The sequence below is a fragment of the Argiope bruennichi genome, chromosome X2, assembly GCF_947563725.1.
Source record: "Argiope bruennichi chromosome X2, qqArgBrue1.1, whole genome shotgun sequence".
Classification (NCBI taxonomy): domain Eukaryota; kingdom Metazoa; phylum Arthropoda; class Arachnida; order Araneae; family Araneidae; genus Argiope; species Argiope bruennichi.
The window spans coordinates 68843350-68861170 of NC_079163.1; the positions used below are offsets into that span (position 1 = coordinate 68843350).

General features: G+C 30.4%; 1 protein-coding gene across 5 annotated transcripts in view; it reads right to left on the reverse strand.

Annotated features, from left to right (window-relative positions):
* The window catches only part of LOC129961102 (E3 ubiquitin-protein ligase HUWE1-like), a 254804-nt gene that overhangs the window by 90215 nt on the left and 146768 nt on the right, over window positions 1-17821 (reverse strand). For all 5 annotated transcript variants that reach the window (XM_056074928.1, XM_056074930.1, XM_056074931.1 and 2 more), the window contains 7 exons: window positions 14475-14734; window positions 13397-13449; window positions 7434-7515; window positions 6396-6497; window positions 2565-2689; window positions 1726-1834; window positions 848-943 (listed from right to left, as the gene is read on the reverse strand). In XM_056074928.1, coding sequence (XP_055930903.1) covers window positions 848-943; window positions 1726-1834; window positions 2565-2689; window positions 6396-6497; window positions 7434-7515; window positions 13397-13449; window positions 14475-14734 — 827 coding nt within the window. The remainder of the gene's footprint in view (window positions 1-847; window positions 944-1725; window positions 1835-2564; window positions 2690-6395; window positions 6498-7433; window positions 7516-13396; window positions 13450-14474; window positions 14735-17821) is intronic.

A 17821-nucleotide genomic window follows, 5' to 3' on the forward strand; every position in this document is an offset into this window, starting at 1 on the left:
GGGTTTTTTAATTGCATCAGCTCAATTTGTAAAAAAAATTGTTGGTAGAGATAAAAATAAAAAGTATGGTTTTGTATCATAATAGTTGGAACCAAGAAAAGAAAAGGTCAATTAAAGAAACATATTTAACTACATATGAATAGCAGTTTCTCACTCTTCCTAGTTTCTAGAGCTTCGATGCGAGGTTTAATCGCAAGTGAGCTTAAAAGTTCACTTTGAGTTTTAACTCGATGGAATTTAACCACATTTCGATTAAACCAGCTATTTGAAAGAAATACTATTTGGAGCAAAATACAATATCATTCTAAATCAACATTAAGCCATTATGCCCTACATGGGTAAGAAAATCCCCTTTCTAAAGAATGACATCTCAACGCGAGTCCCACGCCAAAAGGAATCCGCGGTTCGCCCGATTCTATTACATCTATAAATGACTGTAAAGCCAACCAGCCAGCCGTCTTGTCGAAATTCATTGCATTGACTACCCTTCAATCTATCAAAATGTCAAACCCGTAGGGAAAAAGTAACACGTTGAAATACGCCCGAAACCTTTTTCAAGCAGTTTACGTCCTACGTATCCTTGCAAATCCAGCTTGAGTCGTTACCGACCACACGTGGAAATGCGTGCACAACGATCTTGAAGAAGGCCGGAGGTTACGTCGAAATACGTGTGGAACCCTTAGAGGATTAAAAATTGGAACATAAATTAATATTTTAATTGAAATTTCACCAAAGACAAAGATCTGGTTGGGAATTAAAGACTGGATAAATATATATCATATTTTAAACAACATTTTGAATTTATATATCTAGCAAATTTCTAATGATTCAAATACTTAAAACTCACCAGGAGTCTCATTTCCATTGTTTGAATCATCAGTCACAACAGGTATCTGAAAAGTGCGCACAGCATCTGTCCCACCAAAAATTACGGAAGAACCACCTTTAATATATTAGAAAAAAATCAAGCTAAATAAGAATTTACAATAGCTATTAAACAGTTCATAAAAAATTAATTAAAATTTACTTATTTTTACAAAGAAAAATCCTAGGTACTATCATGGATGATACAAGAATGCTACATTTTAAAGTGAGAATAGGACAAAAAAAATTGTTTGAATTTTAATTTTTTTAGAAACATTTTAGAACTTTCTATAATTATTTAACATTTATATCCTCATAAGTTTATCAATTTAAAATACGACTCGTTTAAAAAGGCTCAAAAGATAGTTTTGATTAACCACTTTCTCTTCCTCTCTTTGAACAAATCAAAATTTGCATTTCATAAACCATTCATTTCAAATTATACTTATCAGTGAAATTGTATGTGAATTTCCTTATAGAAATTAATGGAATCTTTATCATCTGTTTCCTTTCCTAAATAAATGTGTAAACGTCTCAGTTTTATTGATAAATTAAAGCTTCATTTTAAGGAAAGTAGAAAACTATTCTACCTCACAAGCACTGAATTTCTTCAATAATTCTAAATAAGTAAAATCCTTAATTATAAATATTTAAGATATGATTTCTTCAAAAATAGATTTGAAAGTTTTGACAATGTAAATACAAATTATAAACAATGTAAAAATTGGCTGTCTATTTGTTAAATATATGTAGTTAAATCTTTATATACATTTTGAATGAGAATTCAGCATGTTCTATGTGCAGAAGGGAAGGGAAAAAAAAAAAAAAAAAAACGTAACAAATGAACAGATATATTCTTACTGGATGCTGGGAAAACTTCTTCTAATTGAAAAAATAAACTGTCATCACGATCTTCAACCCGGAAGAAATCCAAGCCAGGATAATCATCTCCAACATCAAAACGAGATGACTGTAAAAAATTATGAAATGAGGGTTAAAAAATAGAGGCTTTGAGAATACATTCTAACAATAAAAAATCAATTAATGATAAACCACCAAAGACAATATGTTGTTACACAATAATACAATTAGTAATCATCAAAATTTTTAACCAAGTAAGATGCTCCAAGAGAAAATAAGAATGCCTCATATTGCAAATCTAGTAATCGAAATTTTAAAAGATGAAACACGATTAAAAAAAAAAAAAAAAACAAGGCCAGAGAATACAATTCCAATTGGGATAGGGCAAAAGCCTTGTAAAAAATTATAAAGCTTTAAAGTTTAAAATGCTGCATTAAAATAAATCACACTTTCTTCTTGAATTCAAAAACAGCCTCTGCAAATTCAATAAAATTAAATTATGATATTGAAGAAAACACGCTCTCATACAAAAAGATGGAAAACTAAACTAAATTAAGACTGTAAAACTGTGCAACATTAAGAAGAAAGTAAATGGATAGAAAAAGCTTGAAATGCAAATCAGTTCAATTACTCTTACACTGTCATAATGAAAGTATAGGAAATAATCAATTTAATATAATATGCAATATAAAATTCGTTACTAGCCAGTGCTGCAAATTACAATCTCTATACTTTTATAGGACTCTAAACATCCTAGAAAGGAACAGTTGTAGCAAAGAATGAACATACAAATCTAATATATGTGTAATACTAAAATTTCGTTAAGTAAAAACACATACATCATCATCGTCATCATCATCATCTTCAGGATCATCCGCTCGTTCATCACGTTCAGCATCATCTTCACTATGACTATGACCAGATTCGGAATTACTTTCAGAATCGCTGCTCTCTTGCTGATCTTCTATATACATAAAATAGTTAATGTTACTAGATAAATTCAAAATGTGCTTAGAATTGCAATAAAAAGGATGCAAAGGTATAATAATAATAAGCATTATTTCATAATAATCTCCATACAGTTAGTTCTTGTTCATTCCTCACAGCAGACAAGATGTGTTATACAAATGCAAACCTCAAAATTATAATGAAGAATTGTGCATTAGGGTGGAACGAAAAAACGAACTTTTAATTTTTAATTTGGAATAGCACGGAAAAGTTGCCTTTTGGTGTAGATAAATTATAAATATGAGCAATATTAGAGTACGTCTTGAGGTGCCGCAAGAGCGTTAAAGCTTCATAAAATTGAAATTTTTGTTACATTTTAAAGTTCTTTACGAAATAATCAACTTTTGATTTTTAATTTGTAATAGCCTGGAAAAGATGTCTTCTGGTATATAAGATAAATAAAAATTATAAAAAAAATATTAGAGTACATCTTGTGGTGCCACAAGGACGTTAAATTTACATAAAAACACACTTTTTGCAAGCTTCGATTAGCAAATAAAAAGCTTTAAATAGGCGTTATGATATGAATAGAAAAATAAAAACAATTTTACTCTTGCATTGGTATGGCATCCATGAAGCTGAGTCATCGCTAAAGTAGATGTTATTGAGGGGAGGCGGAGTTATGTCTGCGTTTGATGATGAGATCAGAGCTGGTGCCGAGTTCAGTTGAGTTTGAGTCTCTGCCCATCTATTGTGTAATGATTAACGTAACTGATTTGTGAATTTATAAGCTTGTGTGCCTTCTAGTTAATAAAAAGGGCTAAGTTAGTGAAAACAAGACAAATGTCAGAATACCCTATTTTGGGGAAATTTAGTGATTTGCATGAAGATGCACTGCCTACTTACGAATATGTTATGAAGTGCTATTGTTATATTAGACATAACTTCAAAATTGCTTCAGAGAAGAATCCTGCTCTAAGTGAAATATGTGACACTTAAGGTCACAAAAAAGAACAAATATGATCAAGGTCCCGTTATTTCTAGCAAAAGAATTTTACAAATGATAAAAGCTTATCATGCTAAATACAGGAATTTATTAAAGTCTAAAAGCAGAAAAGATTCAAATAAGTTTGATTCCAATCTCAGAAAATTCAGGGAAGAAGCTAAATGTTTATTTGATAATGCTGCCTGTAAATGTGTAAATTGTAATACTTGCACTTGCATAAAAAAAAAACAAAGTACCAGTTATGGAAAAAGAGTTTCTAAACGATCAACGCTCTAAAAGGAAAATGGTTATAGGTAATATTGATGAAGCGCCATTGCGGAAGAGAGAAAGAAGAAAAAGTAAACAACTACAGAGAATAGTTAAGTTTAATCAAGAACGGGCAAAAAATACTAGTGTGTCAGAACAACAGTGTTCTTTAAGAGATCACACAGAAAAAGAGACAGACCATCAAATAGACAAGAAGAGATAAAACTACCAGAACCTTCGAAACTGAACGAACAAAAAAGCACTCAAATGCGTATTAAATTGCCATCTGTAGCTTCCATTGCTGACCTATCGGAATATCAGATAGAGCTGCTGCAGATAACAATTGTTCAAGAAACGAGAGGTAATAAGTTGTATAAAAAAGTTACTTCAGAAGTGCACGTTTCACTAATAGAGGAACCAAACTCAAAGTTTTTAGGCTATGTAACACCTAAATCTGGCACCGGAAAAGACATAGCAGAGAGTTCAAGGGAATTTCTTAAAGATAGAGGACACAACAAATAACTTTTGACTTTTTTTACTGTTGGGTGCGATGGAATCATTGTAAACACTGGGTATAATAATGGTGTGATTTTTTTGATGGATAAGGAAATAGGAAGACCTTTACAATGGTTAATCTGTTTGTTCCATTGTAATGAGCTACCATTGCGACATCTTTTTTGTCATTTAGATGGTAAAACGAAAAAACCCAAAGAGTTTAAAGGCGAAATAGGTCAGCAGCTGTGCTAGTCTTCCTGTGGTTACCTTCTTGCCAATTGAAAATAATTTTCCTCTTCAGGAAGGCAAAAATGATTTAAATACAGATCAAAAATATTTATTGGATATATGTATCGTTGTATCAAGTGAAAATTTCTCACTAGATTTATCTTTAAGAAACTCTGGAAAACTTGCTCACTCCAGGTGGCTGACATTAGCCAATCACTTGCTTCGATTGTATGTAGCAACTGAAAATCTTAAGATCCTGGCTGAGTATATTGTGAAAGTGTATGTGCCTGTGTGGTTTAATATTAAATTAAAACCATCATGTACGTATGGTTCCAAACATCTGTTTAATCATATCTCATATTCACGCTACCTTCCTGACGATCTCAAGAACGTTATAGACCTGATTATATGATTATTCAAAGAAATGGGTACTTCGCTGCTCCAAAAAATACCCTTTTATCCATGCTAAGTGATGAACGTAAAATTCAGATTTTGAACTGTAGCATTTTTAATCATTAAGGATACAAAAGTAAGAAACAAAATGTAACATTAAATATATTTTTTTTATAATTATATTTTTTATTTAAGAATTTTTCTAGTTGTAGTACTTATATGTGCATTTAAAACCATCTTTTGTAACATCATATCCACGAAAAATTTATAAAATTCTTTTTATCTAAGTTCATAATTTTTCAATTTTTTACAAATTTAAGTTTTTTGCAGCACCTTAAAATGTTATACTATTGCAACCAAATTAAAAAAAATCTGAACCTAAAAGGCACTATCTCCTCTCTATTACCAAACTGAAATCTAAAAATTAAACTTAAGGCCAATTTTAAAATTTGTTAGTTTTTTGTTTTTTTTTCAAATTTCAAGCTCTTTGTGGCACCTCAAGATGTTGCAACATTGCAACCAAATTTTCAATTATTCTTTATGAACCTAAAAGGCAACTTTCCCCACTATTACCAAACTAAAATTGTAAGCTTCATACCAGTTGCAACTCAACTCAACTCCAATTGTAATTCATTCATATTTCGTTTTCTCGATGTAAATATGCTTTCGAAACTTTCTATGTAAATAATCGCAAATAAAGTGTTCTCTCATATTACATCCATAGTAATTATTGAAAATATTTTACAAAAATTGAAAAAAAAAAAATTAAGACCGTTTCGTTCCACCCTATCATGCATTCTCCACAAAAATAAACATGATTTGTCGCTTTTAGAGATGATTGATTTGTCAGATTAGTTACACATTTTCTAATAACCAGATTCATCTTCGTTGCCTTGACTCCATTATTCACAAACATGAAGTGACAAAAAATTCTATTAGAAGACAATGCACTTGTTAAGAGTACAAAAACAGGTCTTCCAAAAGAAATATATGAGGGCTCAAGCAAAGTGCTTCTTACCTAATTGGTACTAATACTATAGCTCTTACCGTTTGATAACGAAATTTATTTAAATAAAGCCACTATATTTTATACAGCAGTAAGAAAATATCGAGGATACAATGTATTTTCATAATGAATTAGTCCAAAATTTAGCGATTGCATTTTTTTTAAATTGCAATCACTGCAATTTTTGAATGTAGTGTGATATTCTACATAAGCATGTCTATTCCCTTAATTAGGGATAAAATATTTCTATGCAAATGCATTCAAGCAAAATACAACAAGAAACTGCTATAAAATATAAGTACAAAACTACATCAAAAGCATTTAAAACAGAATATCTAACATTCAAACCTTGAGAGTGATCTTCAAAGGTAGCAGAGTGACGAGTTTGAATTGGAGTATTAGAATCCATCTCAACAGCAACATTCACATCTTGTCCACTTGTAGCAGTATCTATTTGAGGGAGGAAACATATTTTCACAAAGACATTTCTGAATAAATGAGCATAAGATATTCAGCACATTAACATTCAAATGATAAAAGCACAATTAACTATTTAAAAGTATTCAATAATACACTGTTAGATAAAAAAATCACATATTTCCTATTTCTTTTAATGAATAAATGAGCAAGAAATTGAGCCAAATAATTTATGCATAAACAAATGAGAAATAGACTAATTCACAGCATTTCAAAATTTGCATTTGGATTCTAATCAATGCAAGATTAATAACATGAATGATTATAAGTTATATAAAATGCTATATGAATCACATACTGGCAAAACACAGCTTCTGATATTTTGTAACACCTATCCAATGAAGATTTTATCTTCATCCACACTGGTAAAAAAATTAAGCAGCACATCAAATTATATCATATACCTGCATAGTGGTAGGTTTTCGATCATGCACTTGGAATGCGGTAGGCAGGTTGATTAAAAATAATAGCCTAGTTGTTGAATAAATATAAAATATTAAGGTTACAATGTGCTTATAAAGTTTTTAATAAGTTATGATGTACTCCACTTGACAGGTTGCATAAAATAGTAGTATAAAGCTTGTCCATAGTTTATTTCTTGATACACATCTTATTTTATGCAAATTAATTATTAACTATTGTTAATTTCTTAAGAATTTCTTTTTTTACATTAGCTATTTATCCTACCTCTCCAAAAACATTCAACTTAAAAGACATATTTTCAAAAAATTAATAAAATAAATATTACACTAAATCACTAAGATACCAACTAAATTAAAATTGTGGCACTAGATGGTTATTGATCAGTTATTAAACGAGAATTCTCGAAATACAGTTATGGACAACAAAATACCCAAACCTACCACTATATGGACATACACATTAAAAATTCTAAGTTGCAGAAATTACCATGAGAGACTTGTTCAGAACTTGATGGGCGATCATGACGGTCAAGAATTTCATTCATCAAACCTTCAAGAGTAGGATCAATCTGAAAAAAACAAAAACAAGATTAACAAAAAATTAAAGCAAACCGGCCAATAGTTCAAAAAAAGGCAGAGAAAGGAAGCAAAAATTTAATATTATTCGAAATACTAGCCTATTAGTAGAGTTTTTATATTTACATACAGAGGAAAAGAATTTATTTTTATTTATTATCTAGAATTTATCAAAACAAAATTTATATATTGAAGGGGTGGATATTTACCTCCAATGCTCTTTAATTTCAAATCACATAAAATTCTGGACTCGGGTGAAATAAAACAAGGAAACAATTTGACTGTCATGATACAAATAATTTTAATTATTACTTAACAAAAAGCATTACAAAGCAAGATTGCATTATATATATATATATATATATATATATATATATATATATATATATATATAGAGAGAGAGAGAGAGAGAGAGAGAGACTATGTGTAGCCACCAGTTTCATGTAACTAATCAGTAACAAATCAAGTAAGACATTTTTCTATGGCCAAACATACATTTTAAGCTATTTCACTTTCAGTGACCATACATTAAAATATTTAAGATATATCAGTGAACGCATTAAAAGACGCAACAAGTTTTAATACCCATAAATATTCAGCTTTAAATGATTGTTCTCGAACTAAAAAGTTCAAAATCGGTTTATTTGCGGACATTAAATTTGACGTTTTCGGATTTAACGAGTTATCTTTTCCTGTATCCCTTTTCAGCCCTTTCCAACAGCCTGTTCCTTTACGGATATGGTCGTAAATCTGCCACCTGACCCATTGCAGGACCACTCTCGTCTGTTGACATCGATCAGGAGGTTCTCGCAAACTGTCGGTAAAATGAACAGACATCAAAGAACCTAGGAAAACCAGAACCGAGAGGAAAGACGGTAAAATGCCCCGGACTCAAGGTTCGCACGGGCCGTCGGAACTAAATACTAATACTTTAGATACTAACATCAATGATGACTCTTTTAAACCGTCACGCAGTCTTTTCGTCTTTTAGCATGAGCAGTCATTATTTATTGTCTTCTTACAAAGCGAGCAATGCGAAATAAATGGATTTTGCGTAACCTCGAACCCATTCAACACAATCAGGATTGATTTTTTTTTTATTCGTCCAATTCGTATTAAATATGGATTTTGAGCAGTTCATTGCTTTAAAAAGATTATCTTATTTACCTTGAATAACTCGACAGTTTCACAAATAACAAACCAAGTATAAACTCAAGTACGGTAGACTTAACTCCACTGCGCTGTTATTCCCTCTAGCGAAACGTATTATATTCTTTCACACAGTCACAGAAGTCTAGCGCATGCTCATTAGCTGCAATTCGGGAATCCCATGTAAAAGAACAACTGTATCGCAAATCGAAACTGGAATGATCTACACAGAAAAATAGTGAGTTTCCAATTTACACAGCCGTGAATAATATTACTTCGTTTGCGGAAGTTATGATTATGCATTCCTGCAATCTTTGTTGATCTGCATTTTTTAGATGGGGGAAAAATATCCAAGAAACTAAGAATTCCCTTATTTTCCCAGGTTTTTTCAAATTTCCATGCATTTTCCCTGTTTTTTAGACGATTTTAAAAACCCTGTGCTTTACCGGTTTTCCAAGTTATCCAGGTAGCATGGCAACCCCGAAGAATTATATATTTATACATATTGCATTAAATTAGGTATGGTAGTTAATCTTTCTCTTAGTATGTTGTTTTAGGCTATCAGTAAAAGTTTGTTTACATTAATTGCCAACGATATTTCATTCTACTCATGAAAAAATGCCAGCAAATTATATTCGATAAAAATTACCAATTTATAAAAAAAAATTCCAGTTTTATAATAAATTTCCCAGATTTTCAATGACATTTCTCGCCTTCCCGGAAATCCCTGACTATTCCCGGTCTGCTGGTTACCTTGATAATGGCTTACCCATTGATAAAAAAATTACGTTATGCTCCGTTACCCTACTGAGCAGAATCCGTCAAGAATTAGATACATGGCAACTGTATTTCAGAACTGAAGGAACTTTTTCAAATACGGCGCTCACGATAATGCATTGCTAAAAACGCCCTAGGAAATTTAAATATAAACCTTCTGCAGCCTTTTTTGCCCCGTCGGCAAATACGATGAGCCTCCTTTCCTGACTCATAGTAAATGACTATTTTCAATGGTTGTCAACGATGTTTCATTCGACTTATGAAAACAGCGATTTATTGAATCCGATATGAATGATCAAAAACAGATTTAGAATTAATTTTTCAGACTTCCGATCACGCGGAATTTCCTGCCCACCCTCTAAAAGAACATGGTTTAGTATTTAAATGATTAAAAAATAAACAAATTATTTCTTTTCCATAATTTAAAAAAATAATCTTATATAATTCATTTTTTTAAAATAAACTAAAATAGTTGAACAACGATTATTAACAAAAATAAGAAAACCAGATACACTTTAACATTTTGCTATATCCAATGAAATAAGTTTACTTCACATTAAAAAGTTAATAAACAAATATCTTAAATTAAAAAAATTAAAAACACATAATGTCATATCAGTTTCAAATATAAACGCATACTTTAAAAAAATTTATACATGATTGGGGAAAAATGAAAGGCTACTCAAAAATATTATATTTAGAGGGCAGAAAGATTAAAGACTGAACTTCCAACAGAATTCCCCCACAACACGCTTTAAGTAGAAGAACCTGTCTCAAAGTTGGTTTTTATTTGGCTTCCAAAATCTATAATCATCTCCTCAGAAGCATGCCAAGCTCCAACCAAGAGGAAAAACTTATTTTGTCTTAAGACAGAAGGCCTAAAAGCGTTTTAAAACAATATTCTAATAAAATTAAATTGTTATTAAAAATTTTCTATCTGAATATTTTGAAAGACGTATAATAATTCAAAATAAAATATTTCATTAAAAAATTAAAACATTTATTCTTCTGTCATAAATGAATAGTAATCGATCAGTGCTTTAAAAGATAACTGTAATCAATTAACATGAATAGAACGAATGCCTTTAATAAGCACGTGTGTCTTAATATGAGACTTCTTGAATTTATTTTAAAAGATTTCATTTATTATGGTACAAAGTTGGTAACCGAGCTGGATTAAAAAATTCAGGGGAATCAAGAATTTTAATTTATTTTATAAAGGCAACGAGCAACCATTTCGCATAAATATGCCGAAAAAATAAAAACGAAATTCCACTGCAAAAATAAAGAAAACGAAAACACGGAAAATAGATCAAAACCCCCAAGCAGCTTGCTTATCATTGAATGGCAGTATTTTATAAAACAGGTAAAATTCAGAAACACCTTGTGGTAAGGTATAATAACACTTCTCAAACTCCAACACATTTTTTTTAATTCAAATGTATGATTTAGCTCCCGTCATTTTTCGATAGACAGGTGCAAAGGTAAGTGCTGGTCGAGAAAGGCAGATAAAAAATTTCACACATTAACCTTGGACATCCGTCAACGTTAAGTGCACTAAGACTATCATCACATTAGTGAGTTTGTGTTTGTATCAAATTTCTTCTCGGTCGAAGATCTGTTTTCGAGCCAAATTCACGTCATTTGCAGGAAGTTTTATTTTCTGCTTCAATTTGTAGAAAACTGCAGCTATGGCGCATCGAACCTTTCAAGTACTTCGGCGAGTCTGATCTTCGTGAAAGAACATGTTAGTGGGATCAAACGCTTCAGACCGAACGTCTACCGTGCCAAGTTATAATCTGCATTTGGTAGGACCGGCCACGTGTGATATAAGTTGTTCAAGTCAAATGAAATAACAGGCAGTCGGTATCGACCGCAATTGCAGAAAAAACGACACAATTATTTTCCATTACGACAATAATCGGTCACATGTTTCAAGACCGGTCAAGATATACTTGGAAATGATGAAATGGGAAATTTTACCCCACCTCCGTACTCTCCAGACGTTGTTCCTTCTGAATACCATTTGTTTCGCTAGATAGCATATGGCCTGAATTTCCGCTCTAAAGAAGAAATCCAAAAATGGATCGCCTAAAAAGACGCATCCTTTTTTCGAGACAGTTACCGAAAATGGGGGGGAGGGGGAGAGTTGCTAGCAACGGGCAGAATTTTGAAACAGAAAAGAAGAGGTAACCACTCTTTTGGAATAAAACTGCAATTTTGAAGGAGAAGGGAAATAAATAAAAAATAGAAACCAGAGAAAACAAAGTTCTATACCTAATAGAACATTTTATATGGATTTACTTTCAATATTTTACAAACGTTTATTTACGTAGAATCTCCCTAACTTCAAGAAGATTAACAATGTTTAACTCTTTATCCAAGATAGACAGGCTATAGTGAAGAATTGTCGATATAGTTGAACAGGAATATATGGGATCAGTTGGAAAGTTTAGAAATAAAGACTGTTTCACATCTACAGGGTGGTTCTACAGGGAACTGTACTACTACTGTTTCACATCTACAGGGTCTTGGTTTCTTATATATATATATATTTCCTGAAGGTTTTGGGAAAATGTAGATCGTTTCATGTGGGGGACAGTACAGTCTGAACTATTTAGTTCTTAAAATGCCAACTAAAATTTCTAAAATTTTGAGTGGAATATATTGTAACGGACAATTATTCCGCTAAAACTCGAACGTTTCGCTGTAGTGGGTGTATGGTGACACAGTTAACAGACCTCAGTAACAAATAACGGCGTTTATTTACATGAAGACACATTCGACAAAACACGGTCGAAACGTACACAGGCAATACACAGCAGCCCACAAGTAGTAATCAGTAGCACACAAAAATCACAGCACACTAAGCGGGAAGACAAAACTCAGCAGGAGGTGGGAATCTGCGTAGCTATACACTAAGGTCACTCCAAACGCCTGAAATTCTACACTATCTCCTCACTTTAGTTGTACTCAACTGCTGACTCACAAATATACGACTGGCTACTATACATACGACTTGCTACTGGTTCAATACAAAAAATGTTGAAAGAAAATGTTAGCGATAACGCCCGTTTCATGACGTCCATAGCATTCATTCATATGAAGAAATTAGTAATCCGCGCTCATAATGTTTAAAATTAAACATAAAAAAAATATTTTACAGAAATAATAGACATAATGTCCGATACATCATAATTCAACAAAAAGATCTCCGAGAAGAGGGAAAATATAATTATTGTAAAATATTTCATTAAAGTCAAATGTTTTGGAATTATAATAATGGGTCGATATTTTAAAACCAGTTTTGAATATCCAAAATTCAATATCCATAATACATGGTATGATCGATTTGACGTTCGATGGAAGAAAATGGGAGGAATAGCTCCATATATATCTTTTTAAATAAAAGAGCCCATTAAAGTTTAAAATCATAACAGTAGCAGGAGCTGGGCTTTAATTAAGCTGCCTTTTCCCACAATACGCACAACCATTTTCGCTAATTATGTCGATAACTTGTCGTTCAGGGAAAAAACAAAAACAAAAAACTTTCAGCAAAAATATTATATATTTATACATATACGCAATAAATTAGTTATAGTGGTTAATCTTTCTCTTCCATAGTCTAAAACGGACTATCAGTAAAATTTTGATTTTCTTTAGCTGGCCATTCCATTCTACTTAGGAAAAAATACATGCGAATTATCATACTCTATTAAAATTTCCAGTTTTACAATAAATTTTTCCTGCATTTTCCCGACCTTCTGGAATTCCCCGCCTTTCTGATGGCCAGCTGGTTTCCCCAGCCGGCTGGCCACATTGGAATTTATCTCCCACCATAAACAATCAAATGTGGTTAACTAGGAGGAATGCAAAGGTATAAAGCAAGCAGTTATCTTTACCTTTTATGAAATGGAATGAAAATAATAGTTTTAAATAAAGACTTACTGATATATCTTGACCTTGAGATTCAGTGCCACGGTATGGTAGAGACACATCCGCTATGCAAAATAAATGGTTTCAATTTAAAATTTAGAAATCTTAAACTTAAATACTTCAATTACACACTAATCAATATAGGTACAATTAAAGCATTGCATGCACCAGCTATTTCTTTTAGTTCACACAAGAAAATATCAATGAAAAAATTAATCGTTATTATGAATTAATCCAAATTTGCAAAAGATAGAAAGATGATTACAAATAAATAATATTGAACAGTATTTTACATAAGAAAGTTTTAGCATTAGTTTATTTCAGTAAGAGAAGAATATCCATTACTTAAAATTAAGAAGAATTCAAAAGGAAAAAAATAAGCATTTGATAGTGGAGCATTAAGCTTTATATAAGAAAGGAAGCCTAGACTTCAAAATAGTCTTTTTTTTTATATAATTTTCCATTCCATTTATTACCTTTATATTAGGAATCTTATATACATGAAAGTTGATTAAAATTTATCATAAAAATTGTTATAGAGAAAAAGTAACAAAAATACGTGATTAGATAGTAGAAAAAATGAGCTGAAAAAGATACTCGTGTTTTTAAGCAATGCTCTGCCGAGTCTATCTTATTCAATAAGTAATCGAGAGAAATATTAATGGAGAAAAGCTGATGAATTATTTTAGTTTAATTAAAAAACATTTAAATTTAATTTTAGGCGTTTGATGGGGGAAAAAAGAGCATATACACTTGGATTCAACAGGAAAATGCAGAGTCAAGCATGCTAGAAACTAATTTATATTAAACCTAGATATTTATAAATGCTTTAATGATTACAGAAGTGTATTCAACTAGAAAATTAGGCGAATAAAATATTTAATGATAAATATTTGCAGCCATATTTAGTAAATTCTTACGGTATAGTTAAAATTTTATAAAAATATTTAATTATAACATCTTATAATTTTTGGTTAATAATTGTAAAAATTTAATTAGAAAATCATGGCTGCAAACTCTCTAACCAAAAATAACATACCAGTAATCAATAAATTTTAAAAAAATGAATTGCATAGTAATTTAGACATACATCTGGCACTAGCATCTTCTTCCATTGCTTCTGGAACTACATCTCTAATTTCTATAGCTGCAGATGAACTCTTTCCTTTTGCTTTACTAGTAATATGACCAGATGGCATATTGACAATTCGAGAGAGTGTTTCCAAAGGTTTCAGAGCACTATTTACAGTAGCAGCCATATGGGGACTAGACAGATCTAGATAATGTGGTATTCTTGCTAAGTCAACAACTATTCCTTTTCTAAGAAGTATCTTGACAATGTTATTCATTCTGCCAAAAAATACATACAGATACATTCCAACATTTAAAATCCAGAACACTAAAAATTTAGTACAAATCACAAAGACTAAAATCAACAGAATTTGCAGTACATAAAAAAAAAAAAAAAAAAAAAAAAAAAAACCAACTTTTAAAATATTTTCGCCTAAGGAAAACTAGAAATAATTTACCAGCTTCTAAATTATCCACATTTCCTCCAACTTTGGTTACCCAGCCATCAGCTAGCCCTTCTTACCGATATGTTGCATATAACATAGTATCCACAAATTCTTAAAAAATAGATATTTCTAAAGAAATTTAATTTATTTTTTTAAAGTTAATTCATTTTAAACAAATATTTAGTTTAATTTTAAAACAAGTAGCAATAATTATTTTCAAACAGTATTCAAAATTACTTAATAGACATTTATTATTAACTAAACATATAAATGAAATATTTTCTTTAAATACTCACACAACACGATTTAGTTGATTAAACAAATTTATTCTATTTATTAGAAATTCGCAACTTTGATTCTTTGATTAGCAAATTTCGCTTCTTTTAAATCCTCACTTGTCAGTTTAACATTATAACCAATTCCTTTATTCATTTTTATTATTAGGAGCGACGCCAGAGTTTTTGTATTCATGCTAGAACAGGATTCGTCCCACACCCAACCTCTAAAAACATTAAACATACATTCATAATCCGCATCGCTGTAATCGACGATTCGGGTAATAGGTCTTTTCGTCGTTTTTTGAAGTTTTCTCTCAACTTACGTAATAACTACGGAATTTCTGTAAATATTGGAGGGTATGCATCCATCGAAGAGTATTCTAAATAATATACTGTAATTCAATGCTTAAAATTATTGAAGACTATGGAAACCCCAAACTTGACTATTTTAAAATCAAATTGATAAATGGGGAAAAACTGAACTTTCTATATTCTTCTAAAAATGTTAAAAATAAGTTCTTTGTAAGGATTCGTAAAGATAAGTTCTCATGTTTTTTTATAATTATTTTACATTACTTTTATTGGATGAATAATTTACTTACAAAACATGATTAGTTTCAATAGATCTAAAAAATTATGCAAATATATGCATATATAAATTCAGCAGATAATCACAGTCAAATAAAAGAAAAATAACTGTCAAATGTTTAAATGAGAATACGGAAAATTCCTGTATAAAAATGAACTTTGTGGGTAATTATAATATGGGACAAAAATTCAGTTTAAGTTTAGTTTCAAAACACACTCTGAACATTCAGATAATTACTTCTTAAGTTCTTGAAGCAACTTTGATAGATATTAACTGATTTAACTGCTTCTAAATAATCATAATTATAATGGCAAATAATAATATAAATAATTTAATAAATATCCAGTAGTTAGGACTAACAACGTTTTTTTTTAACTACTTTTACTCATAATTTATTTTATATTCTTATGATTCTACAAATGTTGTATTATGTGAAACCAGGGAAATTAAAAATTGACTAAACTTTGTGTCAAAGCAATTTGAACATTAAATAGGACACCAGAATAAATCAAAGGGACATTTTCCTTAAACATTCGCAGATTCAACCAATTAGAGATGCCTCGGATGTTTTTTAAAACTGATAGTACAAATTTATATTTAGCAGAATATAACAGTATTTTTTTGAAAGTGCCAAAAGAAGTTTGCTCAACATGAAATCACAATGCCCTGTTTATATCCCGATTTTTTTTTATCCTTATCTACATTAAAAGAACCCTTAACTCTTTAACATCCATGCACTTTTCAAGCGGCATTCCCTTTAACATCCAGACTTTCTCAGCATGTCTCTGGAAGACATGGATTCTTTGAAGCTGAGGGGCAGTTACCCCCTACACTCAGAAGTAATAAATCTGTCGACGCTCTACCTTGAGTAACTGCCTTGCGGTTTTCGACACCGAGATTCATTTTCCATCAGCTTAAGAGTTTCATTCTAATGTATTTATATTTTTTAGTGTGAAATGTTTCGCTCATCATCTTTGTGGGGTATTTTTTTTACAAAAAATTTGAAATTTATTCGATAATTTAGGAAATGGGGGGGGGAGGGGGTACGTTTCATGTTAGGCTTCCAAACCATTTAAATAAAAACTGGCTTTACTAGCAATTTCAAAAACATCTTTATGTTTCATCTAATTTTCAATAAGCTTTTACATTTTGTTTTTGCCAAAATTAAATAAGATGTCATATATTAACATGTAAACATTTTTTACATAGTAATGTAGAACATACATTGTGCATATATCAATGCAATTAGCACATTTTTTTTTTAACATAGTATAGGTATCAATGCAATTCAGTGATAGATGAGAATGAATATAAAAAAAAATAAATGTTATTGCACTTTTTGAAAGACGTTTCGAAAATAATACGTTCTTTCAACCCTCAGCTAAGATTTTTTTGTCCTTAGCATTTTCTTTTTTTAGTACAAACGGTTTTTTAGTATTTTAGTATAAATAATAAATATAAAACATTATTTTGCATTTTCGATAGTGATAATTCGATAAGAGAAAACTTTTAGAATTTTAATTAAATTTTTGAAGAACTTTTCACATTTTGTTTCTAAAACCTTACGCATTCTTGCTTTTACATTAAATAGGCGAAAAAGAATATGGGGTAAATATACATTCCAAAAATATCTTTATTTTGCCACTAATTTTTACTAATCTTTTAAAATATAACTTTTAAAATTTTTGTCTAACCAAGAGAATATATTATGTCAAACGTTATATATCTCATCTATCGAAACAATTCGATAGATGAGATAACATATTTTTAAATCTTCCATTTAATATTGAAATACGAAAATTTATGAAATAAAATTTGGGGATAAAATTACTCTGCGAAATATATTTCGAAAATGCATTTCTGCAGTTTTTAGCCTGAACATTTTACTAAAACATTCATCACTATTACATTCTTCATAAACTAAATATGAAGAAATTACATTACATTACATTTTAAAATTACATTTATCATAAATATTACTTTTTTAGTATAAATTGTCATGCTGAATTTTTCAAGCTGAATTTCTGATTTTAAAATGTTACGTAAAGTTTCC